Source organism: Agelaius phoeniceus, chromosome 2, assembly GCF_051311805.1.
Source record: "Agelaius phoeniceus isolate bAgePho1 chromosome 2, bAgePho1.hap1, whole genome shotgun sequence".
NCBI classification, from domain to species: Eukaryota; Metazoa; Chordata; class Aves; order Passeriformes; family Icteridae; genus Agelaius; species Agelaius phoeniceus.
The window spans coordinates 87,599,803-87,620,956 of NC_135266.1; the positions used below are offsets into that span (position 1 = coordinate 87,599,803).

General features: G+C 36.8%; 1 protein-coding gene across 1 annotated transcript in view; it reads right to left on the reverse strand.

Annotated features, from left to right (window-relative positions):
- The window catches only part of ACER3 (alkaline ceramidase 3), a 56,260-nt gene that overhangs the window by 10,246 nt on the left and 24,860 nt on the right, over positions 1-21,154 (reverse strand). The window contains exons 3-8 of the mRNA XM_054627674.2: positions 19,432-19,484; positions 15,259-15,311; positions 13,034-13,115; positions 11,859-11,894; positions 3,890-3,948; positions 457-558 (exon numbers count right to left, since the gene is read on the reverse strand). Of these exons, the coding sequence (XP_054483649.1) occupies positions 457-558; positions 3,890-3,948; positions 11,859-11,894; positions 13,034-13,115; positions 15,259-15,311; positions 19,432-19,484 (385 nt within the window). The remainder of the gene's footprint in view (positions 1-456; positions 559-3,889; positions 3,949-11,858; positions 11,895-13,033; positions 13,116-15,258; positions 15,312-19,431; positions 19,485-21,154) is intronic.

Consider the following 21,154-nt stretch of genomic DNA (forward strand, 5'->3'; position numbering starts at 1 on the left):
ATTGAAATAGGTATTTCTTGAACAGTTGTAGTAGAAGTAGTTCTGCATATCTTCTTTAAAATGCAGAACTACTGGTTTTGATATTTTTGTAGGAAATGGAAGAGCAGAAAAAAACCCCAAATGATTAGGATAAATACATGTTCAGATGAAATCAAGTCTGAATAGCAGGCTTTAGTCATCCACATATCCTCAAAATTACTTGTGACATTATTTATCTCAGTTTAATTTGAAGTTAAAGAGAAATTTAAAAAAATCTATAAATGGTTAAAAAAAAATCTAAAAACTCCTGTTGAGTGCTGACTCTGGTCATGAGCAATCTGCATAAAACCTCATGGATGTTTTGTAGGCAGTATACCATACATACAATGAGATGGACTTGAATATGCACCTCAGAAATAATCCAATCTTTATACTTAAATGCTATTAGGAGCTATCCAGACAAGTGAAAGGACTCACCTCAATTTATCACAGAAAATGTTGTCCACATTCCAGAGAAAAAATCCCATTAAAAATACAGTCAAAGATGTATATCCTAAACCTCTAAGCCATGGGTATACCCTAGGGAGAGAAATAATGCAAAGTTTAGTTCAGAATGGTTAAAGATACAGAAATATACTAATATATACTACACTAAATATGTGTAAATACAGAAATGCTGTTATATGTAAATAAAATTATTTATCAATTTGGTTTTTCCCTCAAAAGAAAAAAATATCAACTTCAAATTTCATCTGTTTAAATATTGTATTTTACTTCTTCTCTCTCCTGATCTCATATTCTCTGACACTGTTCTTTTACTTTTACTTCTATAATGATATATGTTTTCCTAAATAATGCACTCTCTGAGTGAAGCCAAAAAGTGGGAAAACTAAAGTTGGCTAAAAGGTACTAATTCTTCAGTCCTGTGTATATTCTTTCATTAAATAAAAAAAAAAGAAAAAAAGATCTCTGTTACCAAGTAGGACTCTCTTTCCCAAAAGAGGAGGGTGTCTGCCAAGAGATGATATCTCTATACTAGGGAATTTGTATATATATGGTCTTTCAAAATTACTCCTTTGTCAATGTAGACCACCATGACAAACAACTAACCAAATGAATGGTATTAAACCCCAGTACTTTATGTTCATCTTTTAGTTGAATGCTACTGGGAATAGAAAAATGTCAATTTAATTTTAGCAGGAAAAAAATTTTCTTCAAGATATGTAAAACACACTGAAGAATAAGATGCAAGAAAGTGCATCATTAATAAATTTACTTTTCCAATCTACATTCGGGTTGGACCATGAAATTCTAAACTTCCTACATGGAAGGCTGCTTTCCCACTAGTAAGACAAGTCCAAAAGCAAAACCAAATCCAACCCTGAAAGGCTGCCATGAAATACTGTCCAAGTTATTTTTAAGCATTATGAATGCACAGTTGACATTCTGGGTTAAAACACATTCTTGAGCTGCCTTTTCCTCCACTGTGTGTGTTACAGCACATTTCAGAGCTGTGAGCACTGGGAACCAAAATGCGCAAAACACAACAGGTAGCTTGCCCTCTGGAGGAGGCTCTAATCAGATACAAGCTGTACATATTTACAAATTGACTGCCAATATAAACTAGCAAAATTATTATTGGTTTAGTCTAATAAATGTGTGGAGCACCATGCAGTACGTGGCCAAGACTACACTGTAATATTACCCCCTCAGTGCTCCAGAGGCATAAGCAAGACCATGATACAACAGAGCACTAAATAGTATATTAGACATGCTGGTAATTAGGTAATTATAGCTGGAATTATTGAGGAATAAACAGTGGTGTTTTGTGAAGGAATCAACTGGGACCACTTATTAACAGGGAACATGCTTTGTGAACAGAGAACAACATTTGCCCAGTTGCAATCTTGGGAGGAAACATACCTAAGAAAGGGATGAAAAGTGTGGGGGGAAGAGGCAGGAAGAGGAACAACTGGTGAGGATAGGATGAGATAGTAGCCTGGAAGGAATAACGTGCTGTTCTTTGGAATTTTTACTGTAATCTCAGAGTGACTTCAAAGCCCACACTAAGAAATGTGAGTGATAGGAAGTGAAGATACAAAAAACAAGCAGAAATCAGGGTCAGTATGTAAGCTGGAAAAGGCTTGGCCAAGTGCTAGCACTACTGATGGAAATATAGGAATATGTTCTAGCCGTGCAGAGAAAGTAAACCCAAAAGTGTGCTTGGGGATGAATTTTAGAGAAAATAAAGGGTACCTTCAGGTTGGCAGAGCTTCTCTAGCAGAACTAATTTAAAATTAGTAGTAGTTTAGTTAAAATTTAGAAGTAGTTTAAACCTACTTCTCTTCCCATCCCAACTTTCTACCCAGTTTGCATAGTAACACCAACAAGGGAAGTAAGTCTTTGTAGGGCGCTGATTCAATAAAGTGATCAAGCTAATTAAGAATATACACTCCAAGCCCCTAGAACTGAAGTGAAAAGGACTTCAGACACAGACTTGGCTGGAGCAAAACAATCAGTGATACTTTGAGAGGGAAGGTGGTGATGTTATTGATAAAGACAGAAGACTATGAAATGTTTCAGAAATAATGAGAAAGCGTAACTGTGGAATTTGCAGATGTAGAAAAATAGAAGGCCCGAGAGTTTGTCTACAGACAGAAAGAAATTTAATCTAAAAGACTAGAATTGTGTTAAATCCTTGAATAAGGACAAAATTAAAATGACTTCAATTTGATTCAATTTAGTTCCCCTTGGAGGTGAATTAACATAGTATCACTTAAGATCTCTAGGCGAGGATTAAAATTTCCAGTCCATAGGTTTAAAAAGTGCCTTTAAATTGATGATTGCTTCTGAAGCTGCAACACACTATCAGTTTTAAGTTCTTGCTTAATAAAAATGCCTGTGAACATTTGCACTTGGTCTGTGGGAATTTCTTGGGGAAAGCCAAACCACATGAACTGAAACGGCAATTGGAAGGTGATTCAATGAATGTACTTGATCCTTGTGAGTCTCTTCCAACTCAGAATATTTGAGGATTCTATAATACTTCAAATTCACATTTTGTTAAAGTCTTCCTTGTGTTCCTGAACAGACACATGTGGAACTTGAAACAAAGTTTAACAAAAAGCACATTTAAAATGACAACAGAAATAAGTGATTTTCAGAAGCAATCCCCAAATGCATGAGAACACCAAATATTCACAGGAGATAGACAGAAATGGGCAACCAACTGAGCCCCTGAGAGCTAAAGGTATGTGTTTACTTCAATATGATTAAATTCCATTTTCCTTCCATTTACCTCCCTTTTACAGACCATTTTTAGAGTCTGTGCTCTAAAGATTCTAATGCTTCTCAGTGTCTCCTAGCACTTTTAATACCTTTTGTTTGTTACAGTTTTAATTTCAATTTCATAGCATTATGCCTGACTTTATCCAATCAAAACTCTAAGAAAAACTATCATGTGTCATTATTTTTTAAATACTTGAGCAGGGAAGAGGAAAGGAAATTATTAAGTGATGTTTCCACTCTCAAGTCTTAGTCTTAGCACTCTCCCAGTATTATCGTTAGAGTTTGGACACTAGCAATAGATTTCACACTACCCAGCAATAAGAAGACCAACTCCATTTCTGTTTAAATCCCAGTCTAACAGTTGAAGCCACCAGCAGAACACCTGACAGTAAACACTGATCATAAGTGTAGAAATCTCAGTTTAGTTTAATGTTATCACAGTGGCTTCAAAAAAGTGCAAGGTGATGAGCCAAACCCTTTTAACCCAGGGGAGCCCAGGAGCTAACATTATGTACCTGGTTAAAGAAATTCTCCCATTGCCAATTTCTCATGTTAAACTGACAAAAAAAAAGCTGCAAATACTATGTTGTAACTTACAATGCTGAATTAAATGGTTACTTACCATAACACTATATAAACAGATCTTAGAACTATGATGGAAACTAGTGTTCCATACATGATCTGAAAATAAAAAAAGAGATAAAGTTCAGCAGTTGGGTTCAAGAGACCTTATAAAATACTCCAGGAGTAAGAACTTTTGAAGCCTGTGTTTGTTTGTTATTTTATTTTTACATCTCAGGAAAATAGCATTCCTTCTAACTTCATCTCCAGAAAGCCTTCTGTTAAAGTTTCAAATAAAAGTGTGATTACAAAGCATGTCCTTTATACAATTACAGGCAAAGTCAGTTCCACTGTTCTGAATTAGAAAGCAAACACTAGATGGCACTCAGAAAGCATCCTGAAATCAAAAATGGTAACCAACCCCTATTATCTCTTCTCTCTCTGTGCATTTTAGCCCAGGATTGTGCAAGCATCAGCTAAAGCTGTTTTTGAAAGCTATACTTCTTTCATTGATACTTGATTAATATGTTTTCCTGAAAGTAAACACCTGAATAGACTATGTGCTATTCCCACACTGAGCATCACTATGGGGCAAAACTTTCCAGGAAGCATTTCAAGCAACTCTTGCAGATTGTTTGGATCCAATCTAATTATATAGTGGGAAGGCTGCACAGTCTGAAAAGATCCATGAGCAAAATCTGACTCACTGTAGGCTTGATGAATTTGAATGCCATCACCTGACTTATAAAAAGTCAAAGTAATAATTTTTTTTTTGCCTTGTGATCTTTAAATCACTCTCTTTTATGCACAAACTTAAAATCCATGTAACAGCACCTCCAAGACATAAAGATTAAAGAAGAGAAAAAAATGTAGCCAGTCATGCCTGCAAGTGATGCAGAAGTCACTGCAGCAGAGAGGATTTTTAGACACTGGTGACATTCAATTACTTTCTTTATCTTTTATTCTGAACACTGGTTTCCTTCAGCCAAAAGCCAATTTGTTCCAAGCAGCTGTGCTTTGCTCTTTTTGCCTCTCTCCAGTGGCCCACAGGCCTTCCAGTATTTTTTTGTTCCTTGTTCACTGACTTAACTTTCTCATCTTGCTTCTAGTTAGCTACCATCTAATTCTGCCTTTGTTTAACATGAAATAGAAAAGTTATAAACCTTTGCTGTCTTTTTTTGAAAGCCACTAAACCTCACAGAAAAAGTGTGCATACAAACCAGTGTCCTTACCGTGTTCTAGTGACCTCCTCATATCCCTCCTTCTTTTCCACTGTCTTTGAGACAGGGACTGCCTCTCAATCTGCTCTAACTAGGGCATTCAGATCCTACTATCCTACAAGCATGTCTAGTCATCTCACATAAAACAGGTTACTGTAATAATGCAAAGTGAAACCTTCCTTCCATAAGTCCATAAAGGCAAATCTGCAAACTCCTTGTAGATTTAAGGATAAGGTTAGTAGTGCACTGTATTATCAGTGCACGTATACAGAGCAAGACAGACAACAGAGCCCTTATGTTTGACAACAGGTAAAATAAGCCCAATACTGACTATTCGAAGTCAGTCAGCACAACAGCTCTTCATTTGCATTCAGAACAAGATTAAAGAACTTCACTAAATAAACTACTACTACTGTGTGTTCTGCTCTGTAGAGCTAAACAAAGCAAAACTATTTGAAAGGCTAATTGGTTCTGGCTTGTAATTTATACAAAGCTGTTAGTTAATTCCAGTCCCCTTGCTGGGGTACAGCACGTAAACCAGGAAAGAAACAAAACCAACACAACCTGCTAGACACAAACTGAGTATCAAGTGCTTATCAGTCCCAAGCTAATGGTAGGAAGGGTAGTGCTCAGGTGTGCTAGGTGCTGCCTGCTGGTACAATTCTTCATTACTGACATTTTACCTAAAAAGATCCCACCACATAAATATATTATCAGCCTCATTTAAAACAGCCCTTTTCATTTTTTCTAATCAAATCCAGCAATTTATTCTAAGAGAGGGATGGTACAGAGGAAGATACTCATAGGAAGGCTCCTCCAGGATCCAAATTACAGTTTGATTCGCTGATTTTCTCCTTCTTAAAATTTCCATCACTAAAGCACTCCTTTGCAGTACAGATATGGGAAAAACCTATCCATTAAGAGCAATTTCTGTCATACACATTAAGGGTTGTGACCACCCTTATGCTTGTACCCAAATTGCTTTTGAATTCTTTGTACAGGGAGTTCAGTAGTGTCAGACTCTGCCTAGAGAAACAGATCTTACAGGCAGCCCAAAGCCCAGGTAAAATGTTACCTTTTTCAGCAGTTGCTAAAAGAGCAAAAGCTAAGAAAAGCTTCCTTTGCAGAGTTTCTGGCTTGATATTTCCTACTGAGTTAATGGCTTGCAGAAGAGGACAGTATTAATGGAGGGAGGAAGGGGGAAAAAAAAGAAAGAGAACCTTGCAGTGACTGAAGAAAAATATGCCCATCATTGACACTTCAATTTCTTGCCTTTTCTGCTTCCCCACCCAAACAGGTTGTTAGCAGTAAAACACGTTTGTGTTTAAAAGCCTGTGAAAGCCTGGAACAACAAACTGTTCTGCTCTGCATGCTCCAATCCTCCTCGCTGAAGGTGAGCACCCAGGAGGTGCTGCTGTGATATAGAGACTGTAGCTGCTCACCTCCCCCAGCTGCTTCTTTAGAGAGCTACACACCAAACTGCACAACTTAGTTCAGATGTCAGGCAGCAGTGCTTACTTTATTTCTTTTACCATCCATGGCTTTACTGTTTTTATCATGGTAAAGCTTTGTTAGGTATTACCCATCCATCCAGAGAAGGACAAAGTACAATATTATATAAAAAAAGAAAAATCTGCCTTATTCAAGTTAGCTCAAATTTTTCCATTCCTTTAACTTCTTTTGTCTTTCTTGTCTTTAACTAAGACATCATTTAAATGACAAATGACAACCCAAGCAAGTTTTCTGCTATTTTGTCTCACGCTGCCATTAAACTGTAGGCCAAAGAACATAATTTTACTGCAATTGAAACAAAAGGAAAGATCAGAATCTCAATCTTCTGTTACCACTAGACAGTTCCCTCTTTGCTGTTTCAGTGAATAAAGCTCTGCATATTTCAGCTGTGAAGGTATCTTTACAATTGAGGGAAAAACCCAAAGTCTGATGAAGACACAGTGGATTACCTCATAAGAAGGTGAAATATGAATAACTTCCTAATTCACAAATGGGAAGTAAGCACTTCAGGGCTCAATGTCTGGCAGCATTTTTATTGTGAAGGCAATTAAGCAAATCATACATAAATTCACTTATGTAAGTTAGAAGCAAGGTTGAGAGGGCGAGCATACAAAACTGGTTCTTCATCTACCCTTCTAGTACAGAAAGCAGCAATAATCTACTATTTCCACTTCTCTGTTTCCTCTGCTCCTGGCTTTCTACCTATCTTTGGTTAATGAAGTCAATTTATCAGCCTCAAATATTAGTATTCACATTGGGCACTGTAATGAGAGATTTTGGGTTCATGGCAACTAGGTTATCTAATACTCCAACCAGCTATCTAAAGACAGTTAAATACTTGAATGTGGAAGCTGTATTTGCAATTTGCAACAAAGAAAACTGAGCTCTGCATGGGTTTGGATTTCTGGAGAAGAAATCTGAGCTGAGAGAAAAAGGAAGGACAACTCCAAGACGACTCTGAAACACCAAGTAACTCGGCACAGTTACAGCTGTGTAGTACCACAGGCTGCCTTAACAGCACCCGAATGAACTAACTCAGATTCACTGGGGTTGGTCCTGTTTAGATGCATGCATGTGATAGCAAAATGACACACAAGTCACTGCTGCTGTAGAGCTTCTGGGACACTGTCTGCACAGAAAGTCAAGCTTCCCCTCCAATCACTTGTAGAGCTGAACCTTTGGAGAGTCAGAATATCCTTCCTCATTCCCTAAGCTACTGTAGGTAGAAGCACCAGCCAGAATGAAAGCTGTACTCGCTTGGGAAGACATCCCCAAATGAACTGTGTCAGAGTGAAATGTCACTCAAGTTAGTTTTATACCTGCTCATCAGCAGGACAATGATAGAACAGAAAAAGCTCTGTGGTGAAGACACGCCTGAAAAGGTCATTTTGAACAGAATACTGGGGAACCTGAATGTACAGAAAGTAAGAACACATTCCACCAAAAGGCACAATATATTAGCCACAAGCCTACAATTAACTATTGCCTTAGCAGCAGGAGGGACTCTGGAGAGCTATAAGATATCCAGTGGGCCCACATAGATTCCCCAAAATGGTGAATCCTGCAAGTCTGAACAGGTTGTGCCTCGACATAATATATTTTTCATGCAGTTTCAGGCTCCCTTACATACTTCCATACTTCTACATGTTTCATCTTGATTTCACTTTCTTCTTTGCACTTGTATATTTAAAATACCCCTAGAGAAAAAAAATCTAATAATTTTTTTTTATTAAGGCAAATGAAATGCCTTTTCCTGCCATGCTTACTTTCTTCCTCTTACTCAAAGTCACCTGAAGAAGTAAATCCAATACTTGTATTTTACGTCCATCAAAAGTAAAAAAAAAAAAATCCCTGGTCATGTTATGCTGTAAAGAGTGAACACATCCAGGCAATCCCTCCCCTCCTTTTGTGATCTGTGAACAGTTTAGAACAAGAATAGTTTGTATTTGTCCATCAGTGCATCACTTCCATTTTGAATCAGTCCTCATCCTCATCCTCCAGGTATCCCAGTTATCTCTTCATTTCCCCCCAGTACTCAGTGATAACTCTGAACTTTGTATCATCACAAATACCAGCAGTACATTCTTCTTTTTCCTGCTACAGGTTGTTAAAAAAGAAACCAACCAAACAAGTCAGTCCACTACTGATTCCAAGGAAATTCAGGCTTTCTCATAATCTCCTTTAGTAATTTTTCACTAGTCACTACCTTACCCTATTTGCAACTCTCCTACTCATCTGTTCCTCCGGCTGACTTGTTTTCTCATGGGACACCACAAGAACATTCTAGAATGCCTATTTTTATTACATCACATTTCCTAACGTAGAAGAAACAGCTATTTAATCTAATTTTCCATTAACCTTTTAATTACTTGTTTGCTAAAATTTGCCTCAAACTGTCACAGCAGATGACTACACAAATAAAACAGGTTTTTAGAACTATCTCCCTATTCACATAACTTGTCCCACTAACTGAACAAGGTTTTTGATCACTCCAAGTGATCAGATATGGCATGCAGCAAGCAGAAAAATCAGGATGGAACATGTTGCTTTGTATGTGACAGCTTCCTAGGCCTCATCATATTAGGAGGAGGCTACTTGTAAACTTGAGTTGAAAGTTTAACTTCCAGAGTAGCTACTACTTCCAGGGCAGTCTCTATGGATTACTTTATGGATTACTTTACAGCAGCAGCCATTCTTCCCCTGCCCCTTTCCTTGTATACATGTGGTAAACAGGGACGAAGAGCTAATCTGATTTAAAATTAATTCCAAGGAGAGTTTCAACCTGTTGAGTTCCCCAATCAAATTCAGATCAGAAAATAAATTTGTGTGCCAGATGGAAAAGAGGGGAGAGGCACAGATGCTTTCTGTGACAATGATACTGGCTTACAAACAACAGGCAGCTGGGATGTAGGGTTGTTCAGCACCTTGAAAATTAGGACTAACAGTGCTCTAGCCTGAGAGATTTGAACATAAGCAAGACAATGTATGCCTGTAAAGGCCATTAATATATTTCATTTAATTGATGAGGTTGCAAAAAATACTAGATTAGTTGTCAAACAGGAATTGGTTTTTTCCTTCTAATGATGTGCTGCCTCCGCTTGCCCAAAACACGCATCTCATTCCTCCTACAGTTGAAGCACTAAAACCCTTAAAGATCTCCCTTAATACATGGATGCAGAAAAAGAAGTTGGTCTCTATTGCTACTGTGCCATGGATAACAAACTGAAATCACCTTTGTGCCCTGCTGGCAGCTGGCAATTTATGAGCCTAAATTGGAAACACAAGTAGAAAGTAATTTGGGGAAAAATAAGGCTCAGATCCTGGTTGCTAAATATAATAGGACCCTTTTTTCCATTCTTACTGGCCTCCTTCCAGAGGGAAAAAAAAAACCAAACCAAAACCACAATTCATACTGAAACAATGAACAATAAAAAGTTATCCTTGTAGTTCTTCCTCTTTTTGCAAGGCTGACAAGTCAAAATGATCACAGACAAACACCTAGAGGAGTCAAATGCTGCTTTATCTCCTGATGCTACTTTCTAACCCAGTTACAAAGATTGTGATTTAAACTATGATTGCATGAGCATATTTAATTTTGCTTCAAGTCTAGGTGACTTGAAAAGCAGTTTGAAAATGCTTACAGAAATTATTTAACTTTTTTCTTTTCAATGCACTCTAAAATAATGGACAAGTATTAAGAACATAACCCTGTTTAGCTGTGTGGTCAGGGAAATATTTCCTCAGGATTTACTACATATTTGGCAAAGACTGTGAAAAAATAGGTCCAGTACTTGAACATTTGGAATTTGGCCATAACTGTATGTTCTCCATAAAAATCAATTTGCAAAGAATTGTTGTAAAAAGTCAAAGAATTTTATGGGATCTAAATATTTTCTACACCGATTCCTCATGTATAAATTATAAAAGGGAATTCATATTCTGAACCTAAGAGAAACCAGATGCAGAAAATTAAAGGTCTGGGACAACAGTTTAAACTTTCTCTATTTCCCCCTTTCCCAAAAAGTTGTAATATCTGTTGTTTTAGTTTTTGTGACATGGGGCAACCCCTATGTCAATGCATCAAACTGGAATATAGTAAAGCTGTGATGTATTTATTCCAATAAATGCAGCTTGGGCAAATAACTGATTAAAGAGATATAAGTTCATTATAAATAGCAAATTTTGCCACTATTGTTAACAAAACTACTCTAAGTCACTTCATTCAAAACTGGTTATGACCAGCTCAGTAAAAGCACGAGTAATTGTCACTTTTATCCCAGCCAGTATCTTTCTGCTGGAAATGTAAATAGGGGAAAAAAATAAAGGATTTAATTAATACCATCCAAAAAAACCCACACTGCAATTTTCTGTTTTATCTACAGGTAGGATAACAATTCATGTTTCTAGGGGAGATTATTTGGAGCAGCTGAAGATTTATTCTCTTGATCACCACTTCACTAATCCACCAACAGGAGCCAGTTATCATTTTTACAACTGCTGATGCGGCAGGCACATTTTGACAAGCAGTGGCACTACCAATTTCAAAAATTAAGGCTTTAAAGCTCTGTCCTGCAAAGAGCTCTGTGCTTTTTACTTGGCAATTTTTCAGCTGTTATCCCTAATCAAAAAAACATAAATGAGGGAAAACTACCCATGGCATACAGAAATGAGCATCATTTCTAACCTCCTGTGAAGAAGTAAGCGATGCAGGTCCTATCCCCACAGGCAGGGGATGCATATTAATACTCCTGGGCTGCCACAAAAGGAGCCTGTATCAATTCCATTAAGGCTGTACAAAGCAGTCTGCTACATAACCCTAGAAGGCATTCTCTGCTTAAACTCACCTTGAATTTCCACAAAGTAAAACTGAGTAGTTAAAAAAGCCAGTAAACTAATGTGTTAAAGCTGAGAGAACATGGTGCTAAGTCAATCAAGACATCTAATGATGTAAGGTCATAGTTTCAAAGCAGCTGCTAATGGAAAACAGCAGAAAGACTCGTTTAGATGTTCCTCTTTCTCACACCTTAGGGTCACCTCATTACACTTGCCACTGATGAAAACCACGGGAAATATTAGGTCACAAGCTAAAACACAACACACATTGAAGCATTCAAGTTTTTCAGGTCATTAAGTAAGAGGATGGTGACATGACAGGCAGCAATACTACTTAAAGAAAAAGCAAACAGCAAATTGCGCTTCCCTTCCATCTTTCTTTCAGCAGTAAAATACCGTAACATATTCCACTAAAATAGCATAGTTGAAAACCAAAATTAGCTCCTCCAACAGAACAAGATTTACCTGATGGAATACAGGCTCTTTCAAATCTAGGTAAACCTGGAAAAATTCAAAAAGAGAAATAATTTGCAACAGAACCATCATAATATTATTCACCTAAATATTGCCAAGGTGTCTTCTGTTAGAATCAAGCCATGAGTGCTTGTCCGTGCACCATTAAAGTTGATCAAATATTTGAAGTTTCCTCTGGCAGAACCTGAGGTTTTAACTGTGGAATTATTTTAAACTAAGAAGCACAAATATCAATATTAACAACTAACATAAAGCTTCTAATTTAGTAGAGTTGACTACATACAAAACCAATTGAGATGCTGAAGTTACCAGATGTTCTTGATACGCACTGCAAGAAGAAATCATACTCAACTCTAATTTGCTTTTCTTGTTTTTGACAATAATTTAATGTTTCAATTAATTTTACAAAAAGCTTGTAGTTCTTCCTATTTGTAATACAGTTAATTTAATTTATGTTCTTGAAGAGGGAAGAGCACTAGACCTCAGGCATAATGTGCCACAAGTGTAAAAAATTTTAGGAGAAATTGAAGAGAAGAGGCAAGTATTTTGGCAGCTGGAGATGACTTATAATAATACTTTAATTTTAAAAGAAATGTTTATCAATAAAAATTACATAGGAAATTCCATCTGTGTGTGGTTGACAGTCAGCATGAAACTGAATTTATTCATACAGGAAGAACACTCCAGTGACAAAGGGAGTCAAGTTAGCTGTGACACAAAAAAAATTAGAAGCATTTTAACTAACAGCTAAGTTCTTCTCTTATCTGCCTGTTTCAGAACACCAGTCTGCATCCTGGACTGGGCATAAAAGTTCACTTTTTTGCAGGCAAACAGAATGATTCTTATTTCTACAGATGAATTAAAGTGAGAGAAGCAGGAACACAGCTTATCCAAGGTCTCATATCAAGTCACTGGCAACTGTTTTTCTCACATTCCTGTTCTAGCAGCTGGATTATTGCTTTTTTTCCTTATTTATTCTATACAGTGGTTTAGATAGAAAGGTTTTGGGTTTCTCTGGCCGGCAACATAATTTTGTCAACAAAAGAATAATTTGTCTTTCTTGACTGGAAGTGACAGAGATTTAGTATTGCCTCTATAACATTTCTCCACTGCCAGAAAAACTGCCAACCGAAGGGTGAAAATGCCATATTAGAAAATTTACTTACTATGCTGACTACGACGCTGTATGTTATTAACAAGAAAAGCAGCGCATAATTGACTGTATTCTTGTACTTGAAACATTCATACCTGGAAGAGAGGATAAAGGAGAGACACAACATTCATCACTTACCATATAATGGATGCAATTTCCAAGGTATAATATTAGAATTTTTGTGAGAAAATTGATCCAAATTAGTCATAGGTCCCTCAAGAAATTCTAAGTCCTTAAATAAAGACACATTATTGTAAGAAAAAAATTCATGCTCTTATCAGTAAATGTTTTTAAAAAATCTAAGGCAAAAAAACCCTAACACAAATAAGCTCAAGCATATGCCAAGAAGTAACCCACTCTAAGAAAAGAGTTTGTGAAGCAGAAGTGTTTTGAGAAGGTGCTTACAGGGTGATAATGGATGGCAAATTAGAAATTAGTTTAAAATGCAACACAACTGTCAAAAACATTACTGAGCAAGCAGCAGTGTAGGAAAAGGACTGCCTTACAAAACACTGAACTCAGATTTGTTAAAATGTAGATTGTTTCTGGCTTGACTACTGTTGCAGTGCAGTACGTTTGCTAGATTGGGAACTGGTAAAAGTGGAAGGTAAAAGTACCTGACTGCTCCCAGTATGTAAAACAAACAATTAAAATTACTTTCACGATCTCTACACTACAACTCAGTCTCAGCTGTGATGGAAATACACACACATCCCAGACTGTATCTACATCAGAAAAAAGGTCTTAAAAAACCCCAACAAAAATTAATTTTGAGAAGCCGATTATCATCAGGGCTGGAGGAAGCTTTCTATATAATTCTAAATTATATCTGTCTAGCTCCTTTTTTTATAAACTTGGAGAAATAGACACCATCATGAATTGATAAAAGGAAATAAAATAAAAACACATATGGGAAACAAAAAGTCTAAAGGCAGTACAATGTGCTACATTGCAAAATGGCTTGCTGAAGTAATTACAGTTTGAGAATCAGCAAAACTGAATGATGTATAAGGGAATGTCCTGTGCACAACCACCTGCAACTTACCTTCAAGCTAACCAAAACAATTATTAAAGGCCTCCTAAACTACACATTAGCTCATTTTTCTGAGCATTTTAATTGCTACCAGGCATAAATACACAGAATCTTATTGGAGTTATAAATGCAGTAACAGACTTCAGTGCTTTTGAAGATAATAAAGTAACCACTGCACTAAAAAAAAACCCAAAAAAACAACTCAGATGTATTTTTATAGCCACTCCTCATCCTTTTTTCCAATCACATTCGAATCAGACAAATGCAAAGGCAATTTCAAGGAGATAGAGAGCTACAATGGAAATATTTCCACTAAAAGAGGCATTATGATTCTGGTCCTGAATTTGTACAAATCACACTAATGTATGAGTCACAAACTGAGAGCAATTTCCATAAATAGGGGTTTAGTCCTAAAGCATCCCATCTCCATTGCAAGTTACCAGTAATCTTCACCAAGGCATCACCATTTTCAACAGCTGAATATTTGATATGTTCAAAAGCAAAAAGGCTTTTTTTTTCTCTTTTAGTCTGCAACAAGTTGATCTATCATTTGGATTCACCAAGTGACAGAACAAATCATATTAAATCCAGACCTTGCAGCAACAGGCAAGAAAAAGCCAACTTAGGGTATCTTTGCAGTTGTCAAATGCTACATTGCTCCCAAAATTAAATGGGAGAACATATCCTGGCATCGCATTAAGCTGTCATGCATGTTCCAAGACACTATGTCCAAAATATGCATTCAACTCCTCATAAAATCTTGTCCCTTTAATTTTCCAGATGAGTGAAAAGCAGGTTTAGCCAGAAACCTGAAATTTGCATTTCGAGCCAGACTACATCATAGAAATCCAGCTCAAATAAATATAATGTTGCTAATTTCATAGGCATTACTGAAGTTGATTTTATTATATCTGCTGTTTTTATACAAGTAGCACTGAGCTCTGCTGTATACTACACATGCTTTAATGAGTGGGGTTTTTTTCCCCTACTGAAAAAAAAACCCAACAAACTGGTAAAATATATTTAAATTAGCAAAAACTAGGACTAAAGCCAGCCTGGTTCTCTAATATCATAATACTGTACAAAACCAGATCTCACTGAAAGTAGTAGAAGCTTTCTGTATATGCTAAATTTGGCTTTGGAGACTACATTTCAAAAGTTAACATTTCATAAATATTCAAGGAAAAAAATTAACAAATACTTACAGGCAGTAGACAAACACACAACAACTGTATATCATTGGCAGTTCATCCAACAGCTATAAAAAGCAAAGACATCAAAACATGAAAGCTACTTTTAACTCACAAGCTTGTCTAAGTTAATTAAGGAGAGGGTAAGTCTTAAGTAAACAGGAGTTTTTAAGTCATTTGGATATCCACGTAGCACTGTCAAACCCTGTTCAGCTACTGAAGCTGCTGCATTAAAACATTATTACTCTGAATCTTTTGAATATTATGCTTCATAAACGCCCATGCCTTCAAAGAATCTTTACATTTTTGCAGCTCATACCTCTTAAAATATTTGTAAGAATTAATTCTGTAAAGCCAGGCTGAAGAAGACCATCCCATCTATGGCCTTAGAGTCAGTAGCATCTTCTTACTTGACAGAGAAATTGTAATGTAATATTTCCATAGCATAAAACACAATTTTAGTCTATTAAGACAGGCAATATGCTCACATGTTTACTTCCTAATTTTAGAAATTTCTTACATTGCTTTAATCCAGAGACAGGGCTTTTTGTTTGTTTGATGTGGTTCTTTTGGGCTGTTTTGTTGGGTTTCCCCCAGAAATTATGATGGCATATAATGTTTTATTATCTTAAATAATTTTTATACTTTGGGAGAAAACTGGTGTGTTACAGCTGAAACAGTTATTTCTCCAGGAACTTGCCATCTTAATGAACAGAATTAAAATGGTAATCCCAAGAAATTTGATTTCTCAATAGCAGGTAAACTCAAAATTGCCATTTATCATTAGAAGGAAAAAGAATTATAGCATCCTTTTCTTGTAAAATTTCTCACCAAAGAACTTTCAGGAATTTCTGCTTATAAATATACAATTAAACTTACCTCCTCTTAAGAAAGACTGAAAATCTTTCTTTCATGAAAATGGGAATGAAAAAGGATACAAATGGATCAATGAAGATCCAAAGTCTCTGATTTCTAATATGTTAAGCAAACATTAATAGGGCTTTTAGAACTTTTAGAGCTTGACTTCTAAGGAAAACAAGAACTAGATGCAAAAAAGATTTTGACCTTTTTCCATCATCACTCAAAGTTCTTGGTGGCTGTGTCTGTAAATACCTACCACTGTAAATTCATACCACTGCTACAAGGTACTTAACAATGTTATTCATAACCATGTTATTCTGAACAATGAAACTTGTTAAAAGCAGTAAGCAGCTTACTCAAACTCTTTTATAAAGCCAGCCTGATTCTGCTTGGTTTGGGATAATTTTCTAACTGCACAGTCAAAAACTTCATCTTAGCTTTGAAATTTCTTCTTTACAGGAGTAGAGAGATTTATTATCTTGAGTGTGAAGTATTAGCTTGTTGTGATTTTGGTCACATAAAGCTCAGGAACTGTTTCACAAAACTGCTAAACAGCTCTGCTGCCAAGCTGCCACTGACAGGGCAGATGTTGCCTCCTCCCCCACACTGCCACTGCTTCTCTCCAGTGGGGGGATCAGACTGGTCTGGCTTCCAGGGAGCCAGGTCCAGGTGCTGAGCCAGCACACAACCAACCTTGCAGAGCAAGGGTAAAATCCCAGGACCTGTGCATTACAGGGTCAGGGACCACAACAGGTAGCACAAAGACAGTAGCAGGAACATTGGGAGCACCTGAAGCTAGCAGGCATGTTCCACGGCACCTTGCCATCACAGTAGTTTATCTTTGCTGTGATGCCATAGAGGGGACAAAATAGCTGAATTCAGCTTTGTAGAAATATATTTTACAAATTCAGAGATGTGCTTTTCCAAGTCTGATAGGCATTAGCTACAGGATTAATTCATGTGGCTAATAAAGAGTGTGAGTCATTTAACACCTCATTAAAGAAAAAGGTGGGGGAAGAACAAGAAATACAATACAGGAAAATCTTTCAAATTTGGGCAGGTGCCTACACTCTTAAGTTCATATGCTGGCAGCATCTCAGGGATATTACAGTAGCAAAAAGGAGCCTCTCAAAAGATCTTAACTAAAATTTGCATGCAGAAGACAATGACTTCTGTATCCAAAGGAATTAATGCTTCTAGGAGTTCTGTCAAAGGCATGCCTGGACAAAGAAGAACCAAAGAAAGAAGGGAACTCAGGGAGCTGATTTCACTGGCTAAATAAGTATTTTGTGCATTCCTCAAGAATCCAATCAAGCAAATTCCCATAAAAAACCAGAAAAGGGGTGAACTCCTCAGAAGTATTCTAAACAACTGCTTTCAAGAACAGAAGTGTTCACATTTTTCTTAATTAAGCAAATTGAATCGATCATTTACAGTATTAAGACTGCAAAACAAATGTAAATAAAAAAGTCTCCTTGAATAGCTATGCTGATTTTTAACCATAACAAGAGATAAAGTGAATGAAGAAAGTTTATTTACTGGTTGAACTGTTTCCTCCATGGTGATCAGTAAGCAAACAATTGGAATAATTATGGACCACTCATGGATTTCACTTGGCTGCCAAAATAAATGTACTTTCCCTGCCTCACACGAAGCCTTTTACTTCAGTTGACAAGATGATGCAAGACATTCCTGCTTCCTCATCATCTGCTTCTGCCCCACTTTATTTACCACAGCTCATAGGTCCCTTAGTTGTTCTTATGCAACACAAGAAGTATTGAGCAAGTAGCAGCAAAGTGACTTGGATTAAAATAAAGCCTCTACACACACACAAAACCTCCAACAACAGCTGAAAAATAACCCCAACCAAAACCAAAACAACACCCCCAAAAACCCCCACCTGAAACAAAACAAACAAAAACCTACAATCTCTCCATTCATAAAAGGTTTAAAGTCTGGATCATTTTAATGATCCTGATTTTAGGGTGCCCTTGCTCACCTCTGCATTAGTGTGAGAAAGAGGATTTGAAATACTGGTCATGATAGGAACAAGCAGCTGAGGGAAGTAATATGAAAAAGGTGGAAATTCAAGGCAGTTTCACCACCAAATACAGATAAATGGCACCCTAATTTGGAAGAGAGTGGTGAAATGGCTGTACAAACCACCTTTTTCATGCCAAGAAAAGCACCAAATACTCTTGAATAGTGACAACAGTATGCTCTGTGGAAGCTGACAGTCTCCACCACATGCCAGAGATACAAACCAGAGCATTATGGAGGTAAACATCAAACAATCAGCAATATGTAGGTCCCACTGTGATCAGCAGAAATGCAGGATTCAATTCAGCTGCCACAGCATAGTTGCCTAATGCCACCTGAGATGCTCTGTCACTCCCAATACACCCATCCAAGACTGGAAGATGTGACAGGAGTCTAAGAAACTTGCACCTCTGTGGCATGGAAGCTGGAGGCTTGAGAGAACACTCACAGGGTCTAAAATAACACTAAACATTTCTGTTTAGACAAATGAATCTTTTTTGAGCAAAGATTGCCAGTGGAGTCTGGAGAATGATTCAGCCCAGCCAACTGCCTTTCTCCACTCCGCTGATTAAACTGTATTTCCATTGACTGTGGTGGGAACACAGACTTCTAGCACAGACTTTTCAATGTAGGTTTCTTAATCTTGAACAACATCCCACTTCACTCTGACTTTAATTCAAAGATGCATTTCCTTATTCTTTGCAGACGTAAAAGAGGACAACAGGATAAGACTTCCTGTGTCTCTTTAGAAAACAGGAAATACCAGGACAATCCCTATGTCCTGTCCCTTGTTACAGAATGCTGTCTGCTTGAAAATAGAGGGAAAATGACTCAATTACCACTACTCAGAAGATACTGATTTCAATATTAATGCTACAGCTCCATCTAGATAAACAGAAACAAAAAGATGAGAAAAGTTACAATAAATAGCAATAACTCCAGTTTATACTGCTTGCTATTATGCCAAAGCTGTGAGAATTTTAAAATAACATCTTGTGTAAAAAGATAACATGATTTCCCAAAGGATAAAGTGTCCTTTACCACCATAAGCAACTGATGATAGCTCTTATTTTAGATGCAAGTACATATTTCTGTATATAATCAGTGGAAAATACCTACTGAAACAAGACCTGCATTACTGCCTTGTTGAGAGCAGGAGTGATGTACAATGATACTTAAGGTAGATTAACTCATTTTATACAAGTTTCATCTAGACAAGAAATGGCAAAATGACTGAACAGCAAGATACTCACAGAAAATGATTCACAGCTACTTATCAGTACTCACCTGCATTTCATACTTCAGGGTCATGTGAAAGCACCAAGATCCCAATCCCACAGCTGAAAACAAATCAAAACTATCATCAGCATAATAGTATCCATGTAAAATTTTCAGGTACATTAACTTAAATGCATGAAATGCATGCTTAACAGTGAGAAAGAACCATCAGCATTCTACTGCAGAGACAAACCCCCCTTTTTCCACAGCCTTCTACTTAATATATTAGTCACCAATGAAATCCCTGAATTTATGGGGCTTTGGGTGTGAATGTCCTCTTTAATTCCTCTCAATACTGTGTCCTATGAATTGGGCATAATCTCAAAGAGGAGAAGAGCAGAGGGAACCCAGAATGAATGGAATATTATATATCAATCTATCTTTTCCCTTTTTTTTTTTTAATTTTAAGTGAATTAAGATTTCTCTGTTCCAACCCTTCGATAAGGCAAAGCATCATTCAATAACTAGTACTCCTGAAAGCCTCTCAGTATTTCTGCTCACTGTCCAGTTTTAAACATGTATTTTACCAAAAGCTTTTTGTTGTCTCCATAAAACATGGTGCTAATAACACCAAGATCTGGGGTTTGATACCCACAGGGGCTGCTCATTAAAGAACTAGACTCAATGATTATTGTGGCTCCCTTCCAACTCAAGACTATTCAGTGATTCAAAAGCAGAAGTGAATTGCTACTAGAACTCAGAACTAGAAATTCAAGGTAGACAAACCAACCCCACATAGGGTGGATTTGTTTTGTGATATGAGATCACCATTTCCAAGCCTTCTCTACAGAAAGACGAGCTTCTAAGAAATTATTTCTATTTATTTGAAATACTTTCCACATTTTGAATTTACTTCTGAAATTACTTTATGAGACATATACTTTGCCTATACGGTTTTTTCAGTCAGGCATGAATAATGCTTCTTGGAAGTTAGATTGCTCTGTTTAGAGGAAAGCTAGTACAGTATTTAATGCATCATTCATTACTTTGAAATATTATCAGTAAAACACTTGCATCAAACACTAGCTCAGTTTTATATTGCAAGAACAAGTACAGTAATGTGATATCTTGTCTTCCTTCAAGAAATTATGTTTTACCTCAGACTGTAGTTTTAGAGAAAGCCAAGTAATTTGCACTCAAGTCTTGATCACTGAGTAGTGCTGCTATATTTTGTGGCTAGACTATCACCTTGTCTACACACACCAGTCAAGTTTCACTGAGGCATAAACAAGAATTCTATCTCTTTGCACTCTGTAAAGGATTGCCAAGACAGTCAAGAGACATGTCTGGAGATGCTTCCTTAGATGTTATTAACTAAAACTGTGATTATTACACTTACTCAAGGAAATTAAATACCTAAGCATGTAGCTTTACTGAAATACAAAACTGTAATACAAGAACATTTCAAAATGTATTACCAAACACTTCAGTGTCATTATTTCTCTGGGAAAATTAAACAGAGTTCCTACCAGAAAACAAACAACCACACGCACTTCTGTAAATTTTGATTACATTGGTTTGCTTCTGAAAAATCCTTCCAAACAGCAAGCTATAACTGCTTTCACCTTCATTAAGATTCTGATGAGAAATTCTCATAGCCATTTTTCTATGTATACAGAATATGTGACAACAACTGTTCATTCTGGAGGAAAAAACCCATTAAGATCATCATTAAAATATTGCCATCCATTATCCTGCCTGTCACAGCATACAAACTCTTACAATTTGTAAT